At 38.6% G+C, this 27,400-nt stretch overlaps 1 protein-coding gene and 1 long non-coding RNA gene across 7 annotated transcripts; one reads left to right on the top strand and one right to left on the bottom strand.

The window, feature by feature from the left end:
* Nucleotides 1–2,846: 2,846 nt before the first annotated feature.
* On the bottom strand, nt 2,847–4,457 carry LOC107130903 (uncharacterized). Its single transcript, XR_001493644.4, has 2 exons — nt 4,384–4,457; nt 2,847–3,772 (listed from the first exon to the last, which is right to left on the bottom strand). It is a non-coding gene; the product is annotated as an uncharacterized lncRNA (long non-coding RNA).
* TIAL1 (TIA1 cytotoxic granule associated RNA binding protein like 1) lies at nt 3,708–26,835 on the top strand. 6 transcript variants are annotated; one of them, XM_005566574.5, is made up of 13 exons: nt 3,708–3,952; nt 6,924–6,985; nt 12,096–12,192; nt 17,750–17,848; nt 18,084–18,138; nt 18,296–18,383; nt 20,299–20,374; nt 21,469–21,577; nt 22,583–22,678; nt 22,784–22,868; nt 23,114–23,237; nt 23,568–23,707; nt 24,505–26,835. In XM_005566574.5, the coding sequence occupies exons 3-13, from the start codon at nt 12,181–12,183 to the stop codon at nt 24,629–24,631; spliced, it is 1,011 nt and encodes a 336-aa protein (XP_005566631.1). In that variant the 5' UTR covers nt 3,708–3,952; nt 6,924–6,985; nt 12,096–12,180; the 3' UTR covers nt 24,632–26,835. The 6 variants fall into 6 exon arrangements, with proteins under 6 accessions (XP_005566631.1, XP_005566630.1, XP_005566628.1 ...); XM_005566573.5 differs by having other exon boundaries at nt 17,699–17,848; XM_005566571.5 differs by lacking the exon at nt 6,924–6,985.
* The last annotated feature ends 565 nt before the right edge of the window (nt 26,836–27,400 follow it).

Genomic DNA, 27,400 nt, shown 5'->3' with positions numbered 1-27,400 from the left:
CTTTGTAATAGACTTTACTCTTTAGAGCAGTTTTAGGTTTATAGAAGAATTGTGCATGAAGTACAGAGTTCCCATGTGCCCTCTCCCCCGTTACAAACATGGTTTCCCCTGTTATTACCGTTTTATATTAGTGTTAACAAGTGTATCAATTGATAATTGATACATAGACTTCAGTTAATCATAATGTATCAATATTGGTTCATCAATTCCAACAAATGTACAACTGAGGAACCACTATTGATACATTATGATTAACTGAAGTCCATAGTTTACATTAGGACTCACTTTATGTGGCACAGTTCTATGGGTTTTGACAAATGAATAAGGTCATGTATCCACTGTTAGAGTCCCATAGTGAATAATTTCACTACCAGTAAAAATGCCCTGTGCTTCACCTAATCATCCCTCTCCTTCCCGGATCCCCTGGCAACCACTGAGTTTTGCCTTTTCCAGAGTGTCATATAGTTACAGTTGTAGAGTATACAGCCTTTTCCAACGGGCTTCTCTTGCGATATACATTTAACATTCCTCCATGTCTTTGTGTAGCTTGATAGCTGTATTAGTCTGTTTTCACAGTGCTGATAAAGACATATGCCAGACTGGGAAGAAAAAGAGGTTTAATCGCACTTAGAGCTCCACATGGCTGGGAAAGCCTCAGAATCATGGCAGCAGCAAGAGAAAATCAGGAAGATGCAAAAGCGGAAACCCCTGGTAAAACTATCAGATCCAGTGAGACTTATTCATTACCACATGAACAGTATGGGGGGACTGCCCCCATGATTCAAATTATCTCCCCCCCCAGGTCCCTCCCACAGCATGCGGTAATTATGAGAGAACAATTCAAGATGAGATCGGGTGTGGATACAGAGCCAAACCATATCAATAGCTCTTTTTAAAAAAATCATTAAACAATATTTCATTGCATGGATGTACCACCTTGTAGGACAGTTTATCCATTCACTTATATCAAGGACATTTTAGTTGTTTTCAATTTGGGATGATTACAAACAAAGCTGCTGTAAACATTTGTGGACAGGTTGTTTTCAGCTCATTTGGGTAAGTACCTAGGTATTATGTTTAGTTTTGTAAGGAACTGACAAACTGTCCTCCAAAGGGGCTATAACATTTTGCAGTCCTACCCACAAAGAATGACAGTTCCTGTTGCTTTACATACTCATCAGCACTTGGTGGTGTTAGTGCTTTGGATTTTAACCATAACAATTTCACTACCAGTAAACATGCCCATTTTAACCATTCTAGTGTGTAGTGGGCATATTCTTTTTATTAAGTTAAAAAACAACTCAAATATACATGTATATACATATGATTTTTAGGACTATATACATGTGGAATAAAACCTTGTAGAAGGAAACCAAGAAATAGTAAAGACAGGATTCAGAAAGATGGTTACCCCAAGCGAAGGCAGGGGTGTGTGTTAGTGTGTGTAGGAGGCATAGCATAGATACAGATATAAACTCGTGTCATTATAACTTTTGAGTGTGGTGGGTTTGTGGCTATAATTAAACTAAATTAATAAAGGTGAGTGAGGTAAACTGAATAATCGTCCACCAAAGATTTCTATATCCTAATTCCCAGAATTTGGGAATGTTACGCTAAAAGAGACTTTGCAGATGTGATTAAGAACCTTGAGATGAGATCACCTTGGCCCAAAGTAATCACAGAAGGTTCTTGTAAATGAAAAGGGGTGGCAGGAGAATCACAGTCAAGACAGACGATGTAAGCACAGAAACAGAGAGGAGAGAAGATACTATGCTTCTTTCCTTGAAGACGGAGGATGGGGCCAAGAGCCGAGGAAAGCAGGCAGCCTTTGGAAGCTGGAAAAGGCAAGGAACCAGACCTGCCAACACCTTGATTTTAGTCCAGTGTAACTGATTTTGGACTTCTGACTTCCAGAATTGTAAGATAATAAATTCATGTTGTTTTAAGTATCTAAATTTGCAGTAATTTGTTACAGCATCAACAGGAAACTATGACAGTGGGCCAGGCATGGGTTAATGAATTGGATTATAATTAAATACAGTTCTACACCTAGGTCCAATTAAAAAAAAGACAAAACCTTTGAGTGGCTCCTCACTGCCTGGAAGAGAAAGCTCAAATTCCTCAGCATGAAACAGATTCTTGACAACACAGTTCTACAAGGTCCCCTCTAGCTTGAGTTCCCTCCCCACAACCCCCAACCCCAACCTATACATTTTAGCCATGGGTCCTGGCATCTGAGCCCTTTTATTGTTCCCGTGGACTCTCATGCGGCTCAACTCCTTTGCCGTGTCTCTATGAAGTCTTTCAGGTTGAAATTTCCTCCCCTGAAAATTGACAACATAAGGGCTTGCTGCATGGTTGATTCGGCTTTCAAGATTAGGACACAGTGGCACGCACAGGCACCGCCACTTGCAGAGGTCGACATGCACTTAGTACATGTTGGCAGAAGCAACTCTTAAGCTATTACTAACCGGGACAGTTAAGTTCTGGCAATGGACTGAAAGATCTTTCTTCATCGCCACTCTTCACTAAGCTACAAGACCAAGTACTTTCTCCTGAAGGTACTTAGAGGAGGAAAAAGCACAGCAGGAACTGTTGTGGGGGGTGAGAAGACAAATTCTACAGGGCTGCAGAGTTAGTGTGAACATGGTTTCCCTCATCTTCATCCAAAACTGCGTTCCTAGCCCACATGACTGATGTCTGTGCACGTCTCTGCCCAAGGATTTTTTTTTTTTCAACTCCAAGAATACGGGGGGAGTTGGGCAAGTCATTATAATAGAGGACTGCTCTTCTTACCCCATTATCCGATGAGATACTGGATAGGGAAGCTTCTGAAACTTGTAAAGCAATTTGCAAGCAGGCCACCTGCTTGTATTTAACAAATAGGCTAGAAATACCTATGTGTGGGGAAAACGCGTCCCCCAAACACCCCAGCCCCTCCGGGTCCCCGCCAGCCCAGCCTCTCTCCTGACTGTCGCGCGAAGCGGCGGTTGACTAACGCGGGTCAGCCGTTCTGATGAACACAGGGGGGCCGGACGGGCCTGCTGGCTCAGACTCCACGCGGAGGCAGAGCGCTCCCTGAGCCGCAGTTGAAGAAACCGCTCTCGGGCTGGACGAAGGCGGAGCAGCAGCTCAGACTGGGCCAACAGAAGAGCCTTACAATGCCTGGAGCAGTCCGAGGACAGCCCCCGGCGCGAGGCACTCTGGGACTTGTAGTTCGCTTCCCAGACAGCGCTTTTTCCCACTTGGTCTCCCCGCCTTTCAATGTCGCTTTTATTCTTCCCTTCACCTCCCAGCCCTCCGACTTCCTGGTCGTCGCACGTCCTCACGTATGACTACACTACCCAGAAGTCTCCTCTTCGTGTCCCAGCGCGGGCGGTCGCCGGCGGTTCCTCTGGACTACAGGTTCCAGAAGTCCTATGCAGAAGTGCTTCCCTTTCTCATTTCCAGGACCACAATTCCCAGAGACTTCGGCTTCACGGCGTTTCTCTTTTTGCCCGATCTCTCCTGGAGCTGGCTGGGCTTCGGCCGGCCAGAGGCCCACAGCGACGACGTGATCCGTCGTGAGCGGGTCCCAGAGTTTCCTCGGCGGCCCTTTTTTCTCTCCCCTCGGTCGTCCCCCTTGCCGGCTGTCGCGGCTGGCCTGAGCAGTGACCTGGCGGGTCGCGCCTGCGCTCTGCCCTGTTTCCTGCCTGGCTGGTGGCGGCGGCCATTTTGTTCATCCTCCTCCTCCTCCTGCTCCTCCTGGTTGGAGCGCAGTGTCCGGAGCGGGCTGGGGGGAGAGAGCCCAAGAGCAGGGTTCGGTACCTTTTCCTCTGTCCCCAGCCGGTGCCCAGAGCCCCCCTCCCCTTCTTCCCCACCCCCTCCCCTCCCCAGCCCTGCCCTCCCCCTTGTCCCGGGATCGCTCCGTCGCACCCACCATGATGGAAGACGACGGGCAGCCCCGGACTCTGTGAGTACCCGAGACGAGGGGTGCCAGGCGCCAAGAGGCCCGGGCACCGCGGGACGCTAAGGGAGGGAGCAGGAGAGACTGGGTCGAAGCCGGGACTCTAGGCGGCTCCCTGACCAGGGCGGCGTGGACGCGAAGTGCATTCCTCATCTGTCCCCTTTTCCTTGGGAAGGAAATCCTCCCTTCCCCCAAACACAGTCACTTCCTGGGGTCTGGGGCTTGTCTCGACCTTTTTCTCTGGCGCCCTTCTTTGCATGCCCTCCCTAGGCCGGGTTTCTGCACGGCTGAGGCTGTCAGGCCCAGGAGAACTCCTGCACCCCCTGCGCGTTGGGCACCCTGGGCTGGGCCTGGAGCTGCCGGTGCCCACGGGGAAAGGGCCTGGCGGGGGTGGGATTGGGGGTGGGCCCCGCGGGCCCCGAGAAATTAGTACTCACCCTTTACACGTCCTCAGCTCTAGTCGCTCCCGGCTCTTCTCCCCAGCTAAGCTCTCGGAGGAAGCAGGACACTCTTTTACCACTCAAGCCCCTTCTCCCTTTATGCCCCACGTGCCCCCGCCCACGCTGTCAGAAACACCCGCCTAGCGCCCGCTACTTTTGAAGTGCATAAGGGATACCTTTTGCTGCCCGAGCATCTTTCCCTTCTTGGATAAAGAAGTTTACTTTGAGCGCTCCCTACGCTAAACTGACAACCAGTTGTTAAACTCCTTTTGCTCTCTAGGTGTTGCCTCTTCCTAATCTGTTTGTGCGTCGAAACCTTCAGAGTTGGCTAAAATTATGTCTTCATCCGCTATTTGATGTGTGTCTTCTGAACGCTTTTTCTCCTCTCTTGCTGTTGCTTTTTACCTGAAGCCCAATCTAATGAATGAATTCTATCTTACAACCACTTAATTCTGGTTTCCTGCCTTTCCCAATGAAGAGTGATGACTCAGCATTTGCATTCCTTTCTGAGTAGTGTGGCACTCCTTTCTTCTGCATCTTTTTTTTTGTTTGTTTTTTAAGTCTGAATAGTTTTTAATTAAATGTTTAAGTTGGGCACCCTAATTTCCCGGCCTCTCCAGGTTCAGCACTCCTACCTTGAGTACCAAGGAGTCAGATCGCTGCTTTGTTTCTCTTGCCTCTCCTGGTATTGATAGGATCATAGTCCACTTGGCTCTGCTGTCTGATGGGGAAATTACTTTTTGGGGAATAGATAAGGTGGATGGGCACTCGAGAAGTTTGACTAGCTTCACATCTCTTCACTCCTACCAAAGAAAGGATGCTCCGTAAAGAAGACAGATGTTCAATATTGATAGAGATTTTTTTGTGTGTGGCCTTGTACAGGAATAAATGTGTTCTCTAACGTCTCACTAAAGAATCCATCCCGTTTTGAGAATCTGAGGCCTACTGAAGCACATCAAATGCTTCAATGAAGTGCTTGTTTAGTAGAACGTCTTTGTGTTTTGTGTTGTCTTCCATTTCTGCCTTCTCTCCCTAGAAGAAAGAATTGGGACACACTTAAAATTTGTCCTTCAGGCCAGGCGCGGTGGCTCACACCTGTAATCCCAGCACTTTGGGAGGCCGAGGCGGGCAGATCACGAGGTCAAGAGATCGAGACTATCCTGGCCAACATGGTGAAACTACGTCTCTACTAAAAATACAAAAATTAGCTGGGCGTGGTGGTGCGCGCCTGTAGTCTCTGCTACTCAGGAGGCTGAGGCAGGAGAATCGCTTGAACCCAGGAGGTGGAGGTTGCAGTGAGCCAAGCTCGCGCCACTGCACTCCAGACTGGCGACAGAGCGAGACTCTGTCTAAACAATTAAAAAAAAAAAAAAAAGAAAGAAATTTGTCCTTCAACATCTGTTGAAGCCAAGACTTGGTGTTGAGTTACAATGTGTACTTTGATATAAGCATCTGGGAAAGCTAGACTTAAAGACTAGCTAACATGTATTTAACAAAGATAAAAGTTACATCGTATCTAAAAATCTGAAGTGTCATCATCACACACTGAATGATTGATAAATACTCATGGTAGGGGTCTCATTTACTGTATCTGTCTGTTCCTTACCAAGAGGAATGTCTGGTTTTGTAGTGCTCAAGAATGTGCTTTTTTGATGTCTTTTATTTATCTTTGCATCTACCTTGTCTTCATCCCTATCAGAGTTTCTCCTTGAGACTAATAAGCTAACTTCTTTGTCACTTATTTCCTTCCTCTACCTTCTCTAATCTCTTGTTCTTTCTTTGAAACAGTTAAGTTGTCTATGTTTACAGTTCTCTAAAACTGTGACATGTGTTCATATGAATAAATAGACATCTTAAGCTCTGTTGTTTTGTATGTCAGTACGTGTTTACTATTCTGCCTTCCTTTTTCCTTCTCCCACCCTTTCCCATGGGGACTTTTTCTTTTTCTTTCTTTCTTTTTTTTTTTTTTTTTAAGAGAAGGACTACTACATCTTCCTAGGTCTTATCCCTGCAGCACTTAGTTCACTGCCTGGAACATAAGAGGTACTCAGTGTTTCTACAATGATTGTACTTCTTTCATTAAATTAGTATTAAGTTCTTTTTTAAAAGTCCTGGTTGAACTAAGATTGTAGGCAGACATTACTGTCACACGTGGTGCAGTCTGTTGACTTTTATATATTTTTTAAAACCTTCAAATGTAAAATCTTGAGATAAAAACAAATGTTTCACAATTGGGATTTTTATTAGAGTTTAATACAAATAATGCATAGTAGTTTTTCCAAGAGTACATTTTACATATTCTCAAAGGGTTCTATTAGATATAAGTAACATGATGAAAACTTTGAACATGATTTTAGACGTTGATATCTAGTAGGGTTTTATTTTGTTTATGGAGATCTTATATTTTACATTGTGAGCTATGGATTAGGTTTTTCAAGTGGCCAGTATGTTTTAAAAGAATGTGTTCTTAACAAAGCTTATCTTAAATTGTTTCCTTAAGATGCCTGTGTGTTACTAGTGAGGTTTTTTTCCTGCAGACACACACAAGCTAAGACATATGGTTCTATCTTCAGAAAACAATATGGTGTTTAGAGCCTAGGTAGGTCTTTAAATATTCATTACCTACAGTATTACTAATTTATTTGATGGTATTTAAAGTGGCATAGAATTGCTTTGATGTTGAGCCTAAATTTCTATTTGTCATATAGTTGCTTTAAAGGTCTGTTTTCTGATGTTCTTCATTCTCATTTGACATTTATTTTGGGGTATTAATGCATTGAGTAACTTGTGATCTAAAAAAACAAACAAGATCATGCTGTGTAATACTGGTGTTGGAACTGGACTGTCTGACACCTGCCTTGTGGGACACACGTTTCAGGCTTGGGTTGTGTGTAGCTTTGTAGTGCAGTGATTTGATCCATGGTATATCTGAACCTACAATATGACACTAAATTGTAATAGTGTTTTATTGTAGCTTATTTTCTTCGTCTATCTGATGCACCAAAATTGCTAGGAATTCATGTAATACCATGTTATGCAATCCCTTCCTTTAAGGCAATTCTTTCTTCCTGGAAATAAGCTAATGATTTAGAGTATAATCTGAATAAGAGCAAAGCAGAAGAAAATTCTATAAAATATTACAAAATTGACTGGCTATACCATGGATTTGTCTATACTGTTGCTATAATCAAGCCCCTCATTCAAATTCAATTTAATAATATTCTTTGTTTCTTTAAAGTAAGAGAGTGAGTGTGTGTGTGTGTGTGTGTGTGTAAATGTGAATATCTCATATATATAGTTGGTCAATTTAGTTGTACCTCCTGCAACTCTCTTCCATCATACCTTCTTCCTAAAATGAAATACTGTACTGACGAACAATTAATTAGAGATCTATTGAAGAATATTATTGCAAAATCTCTTCTTGTATAGGACTTGTCAAGAACAAAAGCAGAACTGTTACGGAAATTTAGGTATAGTGTTTTGTGTGAAAATGCTGATAATTTCAGCCTTGGTAGGGCTACTCTTTTCAGAGTGAGAGCACATTCAGTGTTGAAAAGTGTCATTAGTCTTCTGAAAGGCATGATATTCTTAACTTAAAATTCTGCCCAGTCAGACACAAGTAGTAGTTTGGCAATGTGAACTTCTGCCTACTGTGAAACTGCTAAGTTTCTAGCCTCAAATTGGATTTTAACCCTGATGCTAGGGATAAAGTTGTCATTTTCAGTTTTTAATGCTTCAGTTCCTACAGTTCCTGTTCTTAGAAGACAAAATAGACTCTAAGGTATGCCTCTTTTAAATTTTTTCCTTGAGTTAAAAATCATTCTGGTATTTCCTAAGTGTTTACTCTTTGAATTGACCTCTCAATACAAAAATTGGAGCCATTTGTCTTTTTTCTGTTATTTCGTATATGTTCTTTAGGTAGAAATTATATATTTAAAGACTTGGAACTTTAGGTTGACTACTTCATAACCAGAGCAGAAAGAAAGTGAAGTGTAGAAGCTGTAATTTGGAAAGAATAAAGATATCATTTCAATGAACTACCAAGAGATGATCTTACTAGGTCAGGCATTGAACTTTGTCTTAAATATTTTTGTTAGTATTTACTTTGGGACAGATTATTTTATGATAATGTAAAGGTACTTACAACAGAATAGAACAGTACTTTAAAAGCTATACAATACGTCTCAAGTGTTATGATGCATGAAGGCAAATGTAAATGAAAAAGCAATCTGAAATTTGGGTACAAGAACTCAGTAAAAGAAAAGGGAGTCTGAAATTTGGGTAAAGTTTAGGTGAAATTATATAGTGAATCATGGCCTCTTAATCCTGGTAAATTAAAATATTGTGTGTGTTGTTATGGAAGGCCTTTCATGTTAGTTTTTGAAATTGAATTTGCTGCTTAACACTTAACTTTGAGTGAAGATAATTTGAAAAATAGGAAACCTTAACACTGGATCTTTTAATAAATATTTCATGACATTCTAAACTTAGATATTAACATTTTCATCTTTGCCTTCAGTGCTAGAAATGTAAATTAATGTATCTAAATATGCCTCTAGAAATTCTTTAAGATCTGTAACTGACAGGAAATAGGTTGACTTGGAATAAGGATTTATTTTTGTTTTTCAGATGAAGTTTCGCTCTTGTTATCCAGGCTGGAGTGCAATGGCATGATCTCAGCCCACTGCAACCTCCGCCTCCCGGATTCAAGCGATTCTCCTGCGTCAGCCTCTCCCAAGTAGCTGGGATTGCAGGCGCCTGCCACCACGCCTGGCTAATTTTTTGTATTTTTAGTAGAGACGGGGTTTCACCATGTTGGCCAGGCTGGTCTTGAACTCCTGACCTCAAGTGATCCACTCTGCCATGGCTTCCCAGAGTGTTAGGATTACAGGTGTGAGCCACCGCACCTGGCGGAATAAAGATCTTATTAAGCAGTGACAGCTTTTATTGTGACTATTAGATACAGAAGGTAACTAATGCCCATACAGTTTTTCCTGAAGAAATCGATGTTTAAACAGTAATGGAAATAGAAAACGATTTAAAATGTATTATATTAAAGTGATAATTCTATTTTAATTTTATTATTAGCTAGCTTCAATATGTGAAATTGAGTTTTATCCATCCGTCTTTTCTCTTAGAAATGAGCCAACTAGCCCTTTAGGCAAGGAACCTAATGTTTAGAAGCTCAAGATCGCTTGTTCGTTTTTCTTTTTTTCTTTTTTTGGAGATGGAGTCTCACTGTGTCCCCCAGGCTGGAGTGCAGTGATGCGATCTTGGCTCACTGCAACCTCCGCCTCCCAGGTTCAAGCGATTCTCCTGCCTCAGCCTCCCGAGTAGCTGGGATTATAGGTGTGCGCCACCACACCCGGCTAATTTTTGTATTTTTAGTAGAGATGGGGTTTCACCATGTGGGTCAGGCTGATCTCAAACTCCTGACCTCATGATCCGCCCACCTTAGCCTCCCAAAGTGCTGGGATTACAGGCATGAGCCACCGTGCCCGGTCAATTGTTCATTTTTCTTACAGGTAGGTCTACTCTGTACAAAAATCATTTCAGAGATACAGGCTTACAAACGCCTACGAGTTAAGAAGGGGCAAGCAGTCTATGGCTGGCTCATAACCCAATAACCTTTTACTCCTGCTGGAAAAAGTATTTCACTACATTTGCCTGCTGATGGATCGGCTCTTTAATTAGGAGGAAAAGGTGGCACAGTGAACGTAAACCAGTTTGTCACTTGTTTAGTCCTCTATTTAAGTAATATTGGATGTGTGTTTCAATTTTAGAGCAGGGACACTAAGGTTATTAGTATTCATTGCAATAAAATTCTTAACTGGAAAATTGCTACTAATTCTTAATTGGATCTTTTCAGTTTTTTACTTAACCTAAGCTTTCTCAGTCTATTTTTCCCTTTGAGTATTCCATTTTAAAGCATATTGTGTATTTAATGTGGCAACTATGTTGCAAGTCTTATTTTGGTCTTAATACTCAGTTTCCAGATGTAATATATTACAAGTAGAAAAAGAAATTTACTTTCCAGAATGAACTTTGTTAAATTTTACAGATATTGTTTGGTTTATGAGGTTGTTCATAATGGATGCAAATTTGAGGAATTATGCATAGAATACCAGAAAGACTTAAGTGTTTGGCAATTTATTGAGCTAAATTAAGATAAATCGATAGAACAAGACATAAACCAAGGTGGTCATCTCTGCGTGGTGAAGTAGCATTTTTTTCTTTTCTTTTTTAAACTTTCCTGTATTTAAAATCTTTTACACAAAACATATACATTCAATTTGTAATTAGAAAAAAAAAACCCAAATTTTTAAATGTCCATAGTCAAAAATATACCTGGATTTGTCTTAATTTTTCTCTGAATTTCTTAAGAAATCTTTGTATTTGCTTTTTTATCTACATTAAGATATATTTTGTTGGCTGGGCATGGTGGCTCACTCCTGTAAATCCCAGCATTTTGGGAGGCCCAGGCGGGTGGATCACTTGAGGTCAGGAGTTTGAGACTAGCCAGGCCAACATGGTGAAACCCCGTCTCTACTAAAAATACAAAAATTAGATGGGCGTGGTGGTGCACGCCTGTAGTCCCAGCTACCTGGGAGGCTGAGGCAGGAGAATTGCTTGAACCTGGGAGGCGGAGGTTGCAGTGAGCCGAGATTGCACCACTGCACTCCAGCCTGGGCAACAGAGTGAGACTCCATCTCAGAAAAATGCATATATATTTTGTTGATTCTGATGCATTATAGACTAGGAAATTTTATATTTTTCCCTGCTCTCCTAAAATGAAGTAGTGAAGACATCATTGCAAGTAACCTTACTTAGCCAAAAACAAAACAACAAAAACCCTCCACCCTCTGTATGTTTTACTGTAACTTTACTCTAATTCTGTTCTTTGTTCATGTAATTGCTTTGGTTGGGAGTCTAAGATAAACTCACTTTATGTTTAATATCCTATTACAGTCAGGTGTTTTAATGAATTAGTATTTGTTGTATTTGTGTGTGTGTGTGTGTGTGTGTGTGTGCTATAAATTATTTTTAATTAGAAATTGTAGTTATCTTGAGACCGGTTTAAAATTTTAACAATTAGAATAAGATGAGAAAATTATATCCAGGATACAGAATAATAATGCCATTGGGGTATACAAGATCACATTGATTTGTTTTTTAAATGTCTCTCAGAGTGGTATTTTAGTGGCCTAAGAACAATTGTTATTTTCCTAAATAAGGGTTAATCTTACTTTCATAGGATCAGGTTTAATTGGAGAAATTTTATTGAAAACAGAGGAAGTTAAAGTGAAATAAAAGGTGGCCGGGCGCGATGGCTCACGCCTGTAATTCCAGCACTTTGGGAGGCCAAGGCGGACCGATCACCTGAGGGCAGGTGTTCGAGACCTGCCTGACCAATACGATGAAACCCCGTCTCTACTAAGAACACAAAAATTAGTCAGGCATGGTGGCATGCACCTGTAATCCCAGCTACTCTGGAGACTGAGACAGGAAAATCGTTTGAATCTGGGAGGCGGAGGTTGCAGTGAGCTGAGATCATGCCATTGCACTCCAGCCTGGGCAGGCAGCAAGAGCAAAACTCCATCTCAAAAAAAAAAAAAAAAAGAAAAAGAAAAGGTGATGAATTAAATGATAACACATTAGAGCCAGAGCTAAAGGAAAAATTGCTGATAACGTATTTTTTTCTTGTGCAGATACGTAGGTAACCTTTCCAGAGATGTGACAGAAGTCCTTATACTTCAGTTGTTCAGTCAGATTGGACCCTGTAAAAGCTGTAAAATGATAACAGAGGTAAGATCTTCCCAGTTCCATGTGCTGACATTAGCATGATGGGTTGATTAGCATGATTTTAAAATTGCGTTATAAGCCTCAAGTTATTCTGGTGGAGAGATTTGTGTTGTGTTGACTTATTACTTTGCTTTGGCTCACAAACTAGGCTTAGGATGGAGTTTTATTTGAGAGGGCAAAGTTTCTGTGCTGTTAATCTCAAACGGTCATTCTTTGTGTTGTGGTTATCTTGAAGTGATTCTGCTTTTAGAACACTATTAGAGCTCATTTCAGAGTGGTGAAAAACTGGAAAGTATTTCATACAATTCCAATAAGAATGTTAACGATTTGGACAGTATATGTTCGTGTGCGAGAACGCGAGGTTATATGTGTAGTGTGCAGGACTGTTTGTCTCTTGTGTCTGTAGCAAATACTTAACCTTTTTATGCTTTCCTGCTAAGACTGTAGCAGCACCCGATGAGTCATGTTTTAGGCTTTTTTTCCTTGTCTTTTTGTTCATTGATCAGCTTTTTTTTTTTTTTCTTTTTGTCTGTTTATACTAGATACTGCAGTAAGTGCTAGAGATACGCTGGTGAATAAAGATAATTCCTCGTCCCATAGAATTTTACAGTTTAGTAGGGAGACAAAGGAGTTAGCAGGCACTTAGGATATAGGATAATAAAGGCTCCAGAAGCAGACAACTTAAAGTGCTGTGGGAGCAAATGGGTATCCAGCGCAGCCTGAGGTCAGCGAGTGGCTTGTTGGAGGAGTCACTGCCTAGGCGGAAACCTTAAAAGGATAGTAGTACATACTGGCTAGAAAGGAATTGAGGGAAGAAGGGATTCCAAATAAAGGGAACTTTGATCCAGGTTGGTAGGGAGAGCAGGAGTGCTTAGGGCAGAGAGGGAAAAATAGAACCTGTAGCATTGTTGTAGTTTAAAATGGGATTAGTCAGAAGAGATGGCAGGAGTGTATGGAAAGGGCTAGAAACTGTGCTGAGAAGTTTGTTTGGTTCTGAAACGGAGAGCTGTTAAAAACCTTTAAAGTGCTTTGGCCTTTTGATTATCTTTCCCAACTAATGACAGTCATCATTTTGTTCTGGTGTATTATATTTTTCTTTCCTGCCTTTAATTATTCGTGCTTTCATCGATCAGAAATTTCCTTTGCACTAGGCACTATACAAGGTACTGGAGATATAATGGAGAGACAGCCAAATGAGTTCCCCAAGCAAATGGGGATGTAAGCCATGAAGAGAATAAAACCAAGTTCTGTGATGATTGGAGGGTTGGTGCTATATAGGCTAGGTGATGAGAGATGTCACCTCTTTGAGCTGAGACGACTAACAAGATGGTGCTATCTATGGTAACAGCTGGAGGCAGAGGAAACAGCAAATACAAAAGTCTTGAGTTGGTAATGAACTTGTGTTTGTGGAATCAAAGGCTGATTACTAGAGTCTGGTGAGGGATGGAGGGAAATGAGTCTAACTAACAGCAGGATTCAGAATCACAGGGCATTATGGGCCATGACATAGTTTGGGTTTTACTCTGGTCGCAGTGGCAGACCAGTGGAGGGGCTTAAGCAGGGGGATGAGGTGCCAAGATTTGTATTTTTAAGCTTACTACTCTATGTAGAGAATGTCTGTTATATGGAGAATAGATTATAGCGGGCAAGAGCAGAAGGAGAAAAACCATCTGGATTTGCTTCACTAGTCTAGGTAAGAGATGATGGAGGCTTAGTCTCAAACGTGCTAGCCGAAGTCAAGATAAGGACAGAGGTTGATAGATTTGGAGTATATTTTGGAGGTAGAATTGATAGGACTAGGTTGGCTGTGGGACATAGGGAAAGGAAGAAATCGGGAAATACCCTAAGATTCATGTTAATGCAGTTGCATAGGTGGTAATGCTATTTATTTGCTAAAATGGGGGTGATGTGTTAGATGTCACCACAGGGAGTGGTGTTAATCAGGAATTGTGTTTTGGCAATGTTAGATTAAAGCATGAGTTAGACATTGAAGTGGACGTTAGATTAGGCAGTTGGATAAAGTAGTTTGGAATTCTGGAGACCAATGCTGAAGCTTGCAGTGGTATTTGAAGCCATGGGACTAGGTGAGTTCACAGAGAGAGAATGATGGTGAAGAAGAGCACAGAGGCCATGAGGTCTGAGCCCTGGACCAGCTCAACATTTAGAGTTTGCATAAAGGAAGAAAGATCCTATGGTGAGGAAACAGGAAAACCTGAGTGTGGTAGGATACAGAGAAGAGAATGTTTAAAGGAGGATGGTGGTCAGCTGTAGTGAATTCTGCTTGGAAGTAAAGATTAGGATGGAAAAGGGATCACAGATGCAGCAGAGAGGTCATTGTTGAGCTCTACATGCAGTTTCAGTGGCATGGTTGGCTTAGAAGCCGACAGAAGTAGGTTTAGGAGAGAACGCGTTGTGAGAAAGTGGGGAAAGAGTCACCAGAAAATTTTTGAGAAACATTTGATAAAGATTTATTTTAACAGTATTTTTTAAAACCCCATGTATACATATAGCTATTTGAAGGGTAGAGGGACTCAAAATGAATTTTCATGACTTCCGTATTCTAGAACTCTTAGATTTGAACTTGTAAAGTCTCATATTTCTCTGTCTTGACATTTATGTCATCCAACAAAAATTGGTGACAACACTAAATAAGGTAGGGACATAATTGATTTTTTTTTTTTTTTTTAAGAGACAGGGTCTGACTCTGTTGTCCAGGCTGGAGTGCGGTGGTGCCATCATGGCTCACTGCAGCCTCCAACTCCTGGGTTCAAGCGATCCTCCCACCTCAGTCTCCCAAGTAGCTGGGACAGCACCACCACACTTAGTTCATTTTTAAATGTTTTTGTAGAGATTAGTTTCACCATATTACCCAGGCTGGTCTTGAACTCCTAGGCTCAAGTGATCCTCCTGCCTTATCCTGCTAAAGTGCTGAGATTATAGGCATGAGCCACTGCACCCAGCCATAATTGATTTTTTTTTTTTTTTGAGACGGAGTCTTGCTGTGTTGCCCAGGCTGGAGTGCAATGGCATGATCTCGGCTCACCGCAGCCTCAGCCTCCTGGGTTCAAGCGATTCTCCTGCCTTAGCCTCCTGAGTAGCTGAGACTACAGGTGCGTGCCACCAAGCCCCACTAATTTTTTTTTTTTTTTGTATTTTTAGCAGAGACTGGGTTTCACCATGTTGGCCAGGATGGTCTTGATCTTCTGACCTTGTGAACCGCCCACCTCGGCCTCCCAAAGTGCTGGGGTTACAGGCAGGAGCACTTTTTTTGTTTTTGTTTTTTTTTTTTGAGACAGATTCTGGCTCTGTCGCCCAGGCTGGAGTGCAGTGGCACAATCTTGGCTCACTGCAACCTCTGCCTTCCAGGTTCAAACGATTCTTCTGCCTCAGCCTCCTGAGTAGCTGGGATTATAGACATCCACCACCAAACCCGGCTGATTTTTGGAATTTTTGGTAGAGATGGGGTCTCACTGTGTTGGTCAGGCTGGTCTCGAACTCCTGACCTCAAGTCATCCAGCTACCTCAGCCTCCCAAAGTGCTGGGATTACAGGTGTGAGCCACTGTGCCCAGCCCATAATTGATTTTTAGGATGTCACTTGGTGGTGTAAATAAGAAGCTTCCAAAGGGTATAAACTCTAATACAGAGTATCTAGCAGCTATTTATTTTTCTTTCATAAATTTCATTTCAGTATGTGAGAAATCCTTTTTCCCCATAGTTTTATGATTTTTTTTACTTTGGATTTGTTATCATAGATTCTAGCTTTCCTTATATAATACAAATATATATTATTGATTCTAAGTCAAATTTTTTTAGAGTTTTATTATCTCTGATAGTTGGGATGTGACTTAGAAATAAATGGTATCTTAGGTGAAATGCAGTGTGATGTGAATATATGAAGTATGTGATATCAATGAATATATGTGTATATGTACATGCACGTGCATACATTGATTGGGAGCTGGCCTGCTATTAGATAGATTTGAAATTGGTGTTCACGAGTAGACTAGTTTCCTAAAGTGTATGGGATTGTCATAGATCTACCGTTGGACCCCTGTATGTTTTGCTGTGATTATCAATGTTTTCCTTCGAGATCATTGGGGCAAAAGAGATAGGAGTGAAAGGAAAACTCAACTGGCACAATTTTAGGCTCTTATTTATTTTGATGTCCTTTCTTCAATGAGTATTTATGGTAAATGTAATAACTCTTTTACAAGAAGAATTTACATGTGTGTTTTAATTTGAAGTCTTCCCCCATTTCCTTTCTTTACCTCTTAAGAACAGCATTCACGTGGCTGCAACAGTAGGATTTTGTATGAGAGCCCATATTTTTGTTGTCAGTATTAACGATCCCACTTTTTTTCCCTCAAGGAAATGCCTTCTGGTTCCTTTGCCACTGTTGTTTAGACATCTTATTTTGGATTTTTCTTCTAAAACTTTCCTGGAATGAAAAACTGTGGTTGTTGAAAAGATCTTTATTTTATCTGGTATATTTATCCCTTGTAAGTCCAACTAGAATTCCACATTTTAAATATTATTCTTACAGGGCATTTTACATTGAATAATGATAACTGTTTGTAGCCTTACATAAAAATATATACTTGTACAGTTGTGCAGCTCTTCAGTATAGGTTGCAGTTTCATAGAAATTCGTTTCCAGTTTGGTTGTCAGGTGAGAATGTTGCTATAGCTTGGGTAGTACTACTTTCTTCACATCTTTATAAATGTGTTTTAGGTAACTACTGTCAAGCATAGGGTTGCAGAACATATTTAATATAGATTTTTTATATGGTGTTTTTATTATGTAAAATTGTAGCTTTGTCTTGGAATATTTTATTCAGATACATTTTCAGAACCTCTTTTCTTGATCACCGCTGTTGTTTCTCTGATCTTTGGAAGACCAAATTCAAAGTATATAGAATCTTCAGTACATTAGACTATTTTGGAAGGTAGGGAATTCATTTCAGTCGCTGGTTGTAAAGCTTAAATTTTCCTGTTTTTATTTTCATTCTTTCCATATCCAGAAAAGAAATCAATAAAATTCAGTCTTTGTAGCAGTATAGAATTCCATCATTTGTAGTATTGATCCTAATTTTGATCAGGAGTAGTTTATAAAGTTGGTTCATTCTGTATTTCTGTATCCTGGGATACCACTTACAGAGGATTATGATGCATAAGTAGAACATATTTTAAAAATAATGTTGGAGAAGGAAAGCAATGGTAAGGAGTGGTCCTCATCAGATCTGAGTTTGAGGTTTTGTTTGGTTTAATATCAGCTTCTATTTTATATTTAACAGACTTCATCAGAATTCTTTATTTTCATTTAATACTGATGCTCATAATTCTACAACTGCTTTTATAGTTCCGTTTGAGTTCAGTAGTATTCTGAGGTGCAAAGTCAGGTTTAGCTTTAAATCTTATTTTAAAAGTATTAGGCTTTCATAAGCTTATGCAGTCTCACCTTGTACATTCCTAGCTATCAGTAATGTTTTTTCCTGGATTTTCTTCTCAGCAACCCGATAGCAGAAGGGTCAACTCTTCTGTTGGATTTTCTGTTTTGCAGCATACAAGCAATGACCCATATTGCTTTGTGGAATTTTATGAACACAGAGATGCAGCTGCTGCATTAGCTGCTATGAATGGGAGAAAAATTTTGGGAAAGGTAAGATAATAGGATGATGGCACCTTATGAGTACATATATTTGCATGTTAAACTAGTTTGTATTCTTTCTAGGCAAATTTTTGAACAGATACTCGGCTGCTGAGTGATGGTTTTGCTTTATTCAGCTTAGTGCTTTTACAAAAATAACCCTGCTTGATAAATGATTTGATAAGTGGTAAGTGTTGTAACTCATGACATGCCTAATAATTTTATTAAATATAATCTTTATTTTTAGGAGGTCAAAGTAAACTGGGCAACCACACCAAGTAGCCAGAAAAAAGACACTTCCAGTAAGTACTCCTGCTGCATTTTACTGTGGAAGAGTTCTCAAATTATCCAGGAAGCATTACCAGCTTAAATAGGGGTTTTCCCTCCTCTAGAGTTGCCTTAAAAAGGTTTTAGTGGCTGACTTCTTAAGTATTTGATTACCAAATGCTCTGATTTCAGATCACTTCCATGTGTTTGTTGGGGATTTGAGTCCAGAAATTACAACAGAAGATATCAAATCAGCATTTGCCCCCTTTGGTAAAATATCGTAAGTATCATAATCAGTACTACACTCAGTTGTGATAGGCAGAATTGTATATGATTAACTTATAATTGAATTAAGATTTTCTTTCTCTAGTTAGTATGGTTTTGTTTTGTTTTGTTATTTTTTATTTATTTATTTTGGTTTGTTTTGAGTAGTGGATGTTGTTGAAAATGTTAATGTCATTTCAGTGTCTTGGGGTCTCGTTTTCATCTAATCCTGTGTATAATATGTTAAAAAAATTTAAGTGATTGTTTGTTATCTTTGAAGCAGATGTTTGAATGGTAAAACTTATAAAGTCTAGCTTTTTTGTCATGTGTTTTCAAAATTTGGTGGTTTAGGATAATGAGTTAATCAAAAGTAAATGTGATTTATACTGTGTAAGAGTTGAATAACTTTTATAGGAGGAATTTATAAATGGGAGAGTAGGTAAATCCTTGAATATATTGTGATTAAATTGGAAATGTTCATGTTTTATTATGATAAATGTGTTTTTGATATTTTAGCTGTAAGTGAAAAGTACTGTTATACTATTAAAATGTTTCAATGTATGAGTCATAAATGTGGGTTTAATTAGTAGATGTTTTTTGTTAGTGATATTTGATTCTACTAGTTAAGAGGCAAATGTGGTTTGATTTTTAACAACATTTATGCTCAGATTTTACTGTTGTTACTTGGTAAAAAAAAATATATTGGAAAACTAAAAATGATTATGAATTGTAGAAAATGTTTATCATAATTTATCTTTCTGATTAAAATCAGTTTATTTTGTATATTTCCTGTAGATTTAAATTAAACATCTTAGTACTATTTACAGGAAAGTGTTTCAACTAAGAACAACAATATTTTCTCTATTCAATTTGTTGTTCTATAGATTTAATTTCTTTAAAAGATTTAATTCTTAACTTTCTGTTTTGATATTTGCTTTGCTTTTTAATCTAAATGTGGTAAGTAGTACTATTTTAAAAATCAATATAAAAATAATACAGGTTGCTGTTTTTCAATCTTTATTTATACCTGAGACCTGCAGTTTTTCTTAAGTCCAAGTCACAATTAAAAGTAATAGCATTCTGGTTATTTTGCAGAATTGCTCATAAGAATGGACAGGATCTTGAAGGCTAACTGCAAGGAACTGTGCACACTGGAACTCAGTTGTAGATTTTTTTTCTCATTTCTATTTATTCTTATTATACATTATTTATATATACATATTTTAGTATTTACATTTTAACATTCTATATTCAGTGGAGTTCTATATTTCCAATCATTTAACTTACTCACTAAAATTTCTGTGTAAATTTGTTGTTTTCGTACTGGTGTGCTTAGCATTGTTGTTAGTTTTTTATTCTCCTTTCTTAAATTTCTGAAAATGTCAATTTTTCAAAATTTACAGCTGCCCAAACTCCAAAATGATGGTAGAGAATTGACCAAGAAAAATAAAGAAATCTGTTAACAGGCCATGTATGCCTTTTTAATTCCTATTTTTTCCTCTTTTTCAATTTTTTAATATTTCATATATTTTGTATCACTAGGCAGAAGACATTTAACTATTTAGAGATTGCATGGTAAAGTAGTTAGTATTGTTACAGTAATTTATAGAATCAGTAAACCTTAGAGGACACTAGTAAATAGAATATTAGAAAGGGAAACTGTTGTTCCTATTAATCTTCAAATTTGAGCATTTAGTTTAGAAAGCACAGGCTATTTGATTAGGTTGCATGTTTATTACATGTTTTTGTCCTACTGCTTTTTTCTAACAGGTAAAGAAGCATTAGGGAGAGTTCAGGAATGGTTGTAGTTAATTAGGGCTAACTGGAATTTTATTTTAAAAATGCTCACAATACAGTGTGTGTGGTTCCTTTTAGTTTTTATTTTGAGGGTGGCTCTTACTTCCCTCATTTAGCTGTGCTTCTTTTCACAGGGATGCCCGGGTAGTTAAAGACATGGCAACTGGAAAATCCAAAGGCTATGGTTTTGTATCTTTTTATAACAAACTGGTACGTTCTTCCATCTCAATTTATATTTTTTAATACTAAATTCAGTCATTAGTTACTTAATGTATTGAATCTGAAATTTGAATATACTTGAATGTTAACTGCAAACACAACTTTTATGTAATGTTATGTATGTTTTAATAATAGAGTATAATTTCATTCTTTCATAAACTCGAAAATAAATAGCTAGAAAAAGAATGATTATACTATAAGGAAGATTATTAAAATTGTGTTTGTACATTGGTAAAGGTCAGATGGATTTAGAAGTAAAGCCCAAGTCTAGGACAGATGAGCTAATCTGAGAATTTAGAGAGTAGGTAAATTATATTCAGTTTTAACCGTGAAAATCTCAGTTCTAACTCTTCCTTTTAAATTACTGTTGATACTCTTATATGACTGGGATGTTAGTGACTACAGCAAATTATATAAATAAAAATTTAAGCAATTCATCTTGATTTTTGCATATATTCTTTGTAAAAGAGGTACCAAACTAAGCATTTGTGTTAACTGTAACATTAAATAATAAAGTGGGCTTTGATTTTAAAGCAGTTTCAATAACTTAAATCACCTTTTTTTTTTTTTTTTTGAGATAGTCTCACTCTGTTGCCCAGGCTGGAGTCCAGTGGCGCCGTCTCAGCCCACTGCAACCTCCGCCTCCCGAGTTCAAGCAATTCTGCTGCCTCAGCCTCCGGAGTAGCTGGGATTACAGGCGTGTGCCACTAAACCCAGCTAATTTTTATATTTTTAGTAGAGACATGGTTTCACTTGTGTTGGCCAGGCTAGTCTCAAACTCCTGACCTCAAGTGATCCTCCTTCCTGCCTTGGCCTCCCAAAGTGCTGGGATTACAGGTCATCTACATTTTATTGAAGTGGTAAGATAAAGGGCCAGAGTATCTGTTTTTGCTTAGATTGAATCACTCAAGTTCAAATCATTTTCTAGTTGGTAATAGTTCAGTTTTGTTCTGTTTAGGATGTTTAGTGAATTCATCTGCTGATTTGTATTGGATCCAGCAGTGCCGATGCTTTATTTAATCGTGCTGAGTCTTATTTATCACTATTTTCTTTGTGATTGTGCTTTCTTTCTTTTTTATCCATAGGATGCAGAAAATGCGATTGTGCATATGGGAGGTCAGTGGTTGGGTGGTCGTCAAATCCGAACCAACTGGGCCACACGTAAACCACCTGCACCTAAAAGTACACAAGAAAGTAAGATATATCTACTGTATGTGTTAAAATTATAGATTCTTCACAAAATCATGTATCATGTATTCATCTAGTCTCAATTTCTGATTTATTTATTTAAGAGACAGGATCTGGCTCTGTTGCCCAGGCTGGTGTGCGGTGGTGTGATCTTGGCTCACTGTGGCCTGAAACTCCTGGGTATAAGTGATCCTTTCACCTCAGCCTCCTGAGGAACTGGGACTACAGGGACATGCCACCATGCCCAGCTAATTTTTAAATTTTTAATAGAGACAGGGTCTGGTTATGTTGTCCAGGCTGGACTTAGTATTTAATTAGTGTTTCAAGACACTAATTTCATTTTATGTTTCGTTATCTGAAAATAATTGGGCTATGATATAAGTATTTTTGGAGCTGTGAATCACCTGATTTTATAGATCAAGTCTGTGTCAAATCATAGCATCAATAAAAATTATATTTTCTCCCATTGAGGTATATCTTTTTTTTTTTTTTTTTTTTTTTAAGGCGGAGTCTCGCTCTGTCACCCAGGCTGGAGTGCAGTGGTGTGATCTCGGTTCACTGCAACCTTTGCCTCCCAGGTTCAAGCGATTCTCCTGCCTCAGCCTCCTGAGTGGCTGGGATCACAGGCGTGTGCCACCACACCCAGCCAATTTTTGTATTTTTAGTAGAGATAGGGTTTCATCGTATTGGTCGGGCTGGTCTCGAGCTCTTGACCTCGTTATCTATCCACCTCAGTCTCCCAAAGTGCTGGGATTATAGGTGTGAGGCACTGCACCCTGCCTTAATTTTTGAATTTTTAGTAGAGACAGGGTTTCGTCATGATGGCCAGGCTGGTGTCGAACTCCTGACCTCACGTGATCCGCCCACCTCAGCCTCCTAGAGTGCTGGGATTACAGGCGTGAGCCACTGCGCCCAGCCTTATGCATATCTTAATAGTATATAGTAATTAACAAAAGACAGTTTTATAGTACCATGTAACAGTCAACGTTTTTGTTTTGTTTCTGCATACAGACAACACTAAGCAGTTGAGATTTGAAGATGTAGTAAACCAGTCAAGTCCAAAAAATTGTACTGTGTACTGTGGAGGAATTGCGTCTGGGTTAACAGGTACAATGTTTGGTTTTCTAATCACCTCTGAGGAGCTTCATCACTATTCTTATGAATTTCATGATACACATCAGCCATGTTTTATTTGTATGTTTTGTTTTATAGATCAGCTTATGAGACAGACATTCTCACCATTTGGACAAATTATGGAAATAAGAGTTTTCCCAGAAAAGGGCTATTCATTTGTCAGGTAACACTCTACTTGAAATATCATTATTACTCTTACATTTGATTCGTTCTTTTCACTTACGTTCCCCAGGGTATCAGTGTCTGTTATTTTAGTGCTTCTTTGCAATATAGAAGTTTAAGCTACCTACCTAATGTACTTTAGAAAAAAGTACCAACTTGCAGGTATAAACTGATGAGTCTCCATATTACTTACTGTGTTAGGTTCTTAAAAAATAAAAAACAAAACCTATCATTTTTCTTTCTTAGATTTTCAACCCATGAAAGTGCAGCCCATGCCATTGTTTCGGTGAACGGTACTACGATTGAAGGACATGTGGTTAAATGCTATTGGGGTAAAGAATCTCCTGATATGACTAAAAACTTCCAACAGGTAATTCGATTTTTCATAGCACTTTTTAAGGTTTCCATCTTACATATCACATAAAAAGCTTTGGAAACTCTGTAAAATAAACAATAAAATAAAGCATATAGCTACTTTCAGTTGATTGTATTTCAAAATTGATTATTTGCGGTATTAACTGAATCTTAATACTTTCTTTTCACAGGTGTCACCACCCCAATAAACTTAGACAATGATAAATAACAGAGTCCTATTCACATAAGGGTGCTTACTTAGTTTTTCTCTTCCTTGTCTCCCACTCTTTCTTCATATACGGTGTTTCTTACGTGTTCCCTAAAACAATAATTTGCTTTTTCCTAGGTCGACTATAGTCAGTGGGGCCAATGGAGCCAAGTGTATGGAAACCCACAACAGTATGGACAGTATATGGCAAATGGGTGGCAAGTACCGCCTTATGGAGTATACGGGCAACCATGGAATCAACAAGGATTTGGAGTAGAGTAAGTTGTTTGGGTTTTTCCAGTATAGAAACATATGGTTCTGAAAAAATAAAAGTGTGTTTTCCTAAGGAGAATCTATTTTAATTATATACATTGAGCTATTTGGCATTATGAGCATTATAGAAACAAATCTAACAAAATATGATTTATGAGGCTAAGGAATTACTTCTCATTACCTAGGTAGAAAGGAGGGATTGGGATAACATTTAGTGTGTCCTCTATGATCCCTGTAAGCAGTTGGTAGAATTTGATTTACATTTGTGATATACTTTTATTTATTTTTGCATGTGAAAGATCTTTGTCCAGGTATACGCAGAAGTTTGATGGTTTTATGCCTATGTGGTATGTGTGAGAAATCTGAGGTTTGTGTGATACAAAGTAACTGCCTTTTTTTTTTTTTTTTTTCCTTTTTGTTGATGAGAGTGGGTTCCTCCTTTGTAATTCCACCACCCAGGGCCAGCCCATACCTTTATTTTCTGATTTCTTCCTTTGAGAGTCTTTCCAACATGAACTTGTGTTTTTAAAATTTGTTATGTAATAGATGATGTATTGAATCATTCACAATTTTTAAAAAATTAGTTTGCAGATACTCCTTAGACATCATTGTGCTAAGTTGTGGTTATCTTAAAAATATCGAAGACTAACACATATATCATTGACTTCTTTGATCTATTTGTTGTAGGTGTGTTGATTTCTGGTTTTCTATTCTGTGATTAGGCTCTGCTTGATTTTTGTGTAAATACATACGTGATTTTTTCTTTCTTGTGTTTGCTGAAGATTTTTTTTTTTCTTCCAAGTCAATCACCTTCTGCTGCTTGGATGGGTGGATTTGGTGCTCAGCCTCCCCAAGGACAAGCTCCTCCCCCTGTAATACCTCCTCCTAACCAAGCTGGATATGGTATGGCAAGTTACCAAACACAGTGAGCCGGGACTCTTAAAAAAAATTGTAATTCACGATAGGCTTCGATTCCCTGTGACACTCTGAAGACATGAAAGTAGACATCGGAAAATGAAAATATTTATTTTAAAAATTGAAATGTTTGGAACCTTTAGCACAGATTTGCTTTGGTGAAGGACACATGTCTTCTAGTTCTGCCTTTTTAAGTTTTTGTTCATGATGGATATGAACATGATTTTTCTTTGTGTACAAAAACTAAAATAAAGTCAATAAAGACAATTCTGACTACAAATTTTGATATAATAGGAAAAATGGCTAATACATTTTGATTCTTAGATACTATTCCATTTTTATCTTGCTGTTCAGTATTTTAACTCACTGTGTTTTTAAAAGAGCAAAAAAGGGAGGATCGTGAAAACCTGGGAATCACATATAAGTTCATCCTGAATCTTGATACTCCCCTCCCCTTCCCTGAGGTGGACCACATTTGAAGTCAGCAGAGAAAAAGTGTGATATTCAGAAGAAATGCGTGATTTTGGAGTCGCTTTGGAGGAAATATTTTCTTTCTCTATGCCTAAAGAAACTGAAGCCAGACTGAAGTTTTGCACCCTAAAAAAGGAACAGCATTGTTTGAGTTACTTGAGCAAATGTCGGTGGTCCACGTTAAACATATTTTTAAAACTTCCAAAGTGTCGATTATTAAAATTGTAGTATATTACATTTCATTTTGGGGGGAAATTCCAAGTATGGTGTTTGTATTAAAGTCAGACAGTCATACTTGTGCTTTTACATGAAGTTTAAATGATACACATTGTAAATATTCAATAACTACAGTGTTTAAAAAGCATGCTTCAACATAGAAGTAGCAGCAATGTAATTATTTGAAGTAACACTTAACACACTCCACTGCATTGAATGCAGTGGATTGATCAGAATGTTAAGACTGACATTTCCAAGGTTGGCTACTATGTAAAATTAAAATTACACAAATTGTGCAGAAAAAGCCTTAATTTTAATTTCATACAAATCTTTGATGCATTAGTATGTTCTAAAATGTCACTGGGAATTAGCTTTGTTTTTTTTTTGTTTTGTTTTGTTTTTTGCTTTACATCACTTGGTATGTAAATACCTTGATTAAAACCTTATAAACCAATTTCAAGGTTACTATAAGTTGTATAGTACAAGTGTTTTTTAAAAATCTTGGGGTGTTTTTAAAAATTAAGATATATTTTGCCCAATAATTTTTTTAACAAGATTGCTAAAAACATCTTATTTAGACACTTCAATGTACCAATTTATAATTGGACATTCAGTTTAAATAGTACACAGAGTTGTGGCTTTTATTTTCAATTAATTTTTTCCTTGTGGGCAGTGTGCATGGTATCACAAGCCTGAGCAGAGGCTTAAGTTGTATGTGTGCAGAGTTTGTAAAGGAATCAGTTGGAAGATGCAGAAGACTGAGGTTTGCTTTCAAGGTATTTTTCAGGCTGTGTGGGTAAAATTTGCCTCAAATTTCTATCAAACAGGAATGTAAAATAGATAAAATCCTATGTATTTGAATTGTCAGAGCTAGGGAGTGCAAATGTCTTGGCAATGTATTCAAAATACTGGCCTGGGCACCAAAGAGTGCCTTTTACAGTTACGTAGTAAGATGCAATTGGTACCTACAAATTACTGTTTTCTAAACATTTGAAGTCTTACAATTAGCTTTAAAATAATGATGATTTTATAAATTGATGATCACAATAATTTTGGTATTACTTTCCTCCTTTTCCCACTTAGCAATATAGCCAAATGTATTCAACATAAAAATTCATAGGGTCTAAAGTTCATAGTTGGGCCAAATTTTTTTAAGGCACCTTAGTTTTTACCATAATGGTCATCTATTACACTCTTCTGTTATAAAACATACCCTTATTTCTTTTGTTTATAGTATCTTTGAGGAATGTTTTTGGAAAAGTTAATTTATATTTTATAGGGAGAACACTCAATAAATTATGTTAACTGTGCCCCCGAGTTAAAAATTTTATGAATATATGTGAAACTCGAACAGCTGAAGACTTTTTTTAATTGATAAAATTAAAAATGCTCAGTATGCCTGTTTTGGTCTGCCAGTAAATTAAGTAGCTTATTGAGATAACTAACAGCTAAATATAGCTGTAGTGTTTCCTGACTGTATATTCTATGATTTAATAAAAATTATCCAGAGTAGTTATATTGCCACAGTAAACATGTGACTGAAGTGTCCTTCATCTTAATCTGAAAGAGGGCAAAATTTCATGATCAGTTAATGGAAGTTATTTCATGTTAAGTTTTTTTTTTTTTTTTTTTTTTTTTTTTTTAAGACAGAGTCTTGCCTTGTCACCAGGCTGGACTACAGTGGCAAGAACTTGGCTCACTGCAGCCTCCACTTCCCAGGTTCAAGTGATTCTCCTGCCTCAGCCTCCTGAGTAGCTAGGATTATAATCATGTGCCACCATGCCCAGCTAATTTTTTTGTATTTTTAGTAGAGATGGAGTTTCACCCTGTTGGCCAGGATGGTCTCAATCTCCTGACCTTGTGATCCGCCCACCTCAGTCTCCCAAAGTGCTGGGATTACAGGCGTGAGCCACAGCGTCCGGCCCTTTTTTTTTTTTTGAGGCGGCGGCTTGCTCTGTTGCCAGGCTGGAATGCAGTGGTGCCATCTCGGCTCACTGCAACCTCCGCTTCCCGGGTTTAAGCGATTCTTCTGCCTCAGCCTCCCAAGTAGATGGGACTACAGATGCATGCCACCATGTCTGGCTAATTTTTGTATT

This window comes from Macaca fascicularis, chromosome 9 (genome assembly GCF_037993035.2).
Source record: "Macaca fascicularis isolate 582-1 chromosome 9, T2T-MFA8v1.1".
Lineage (NCBI taxonomy): Eukaryota > Metazoa > Chordata > Mammalia > Primates > Cercopithecidae > Macaca > Macaca fascicularis.
This window is presented reverse-complemented; position numbering and strand designations above follow the sequence as displayed.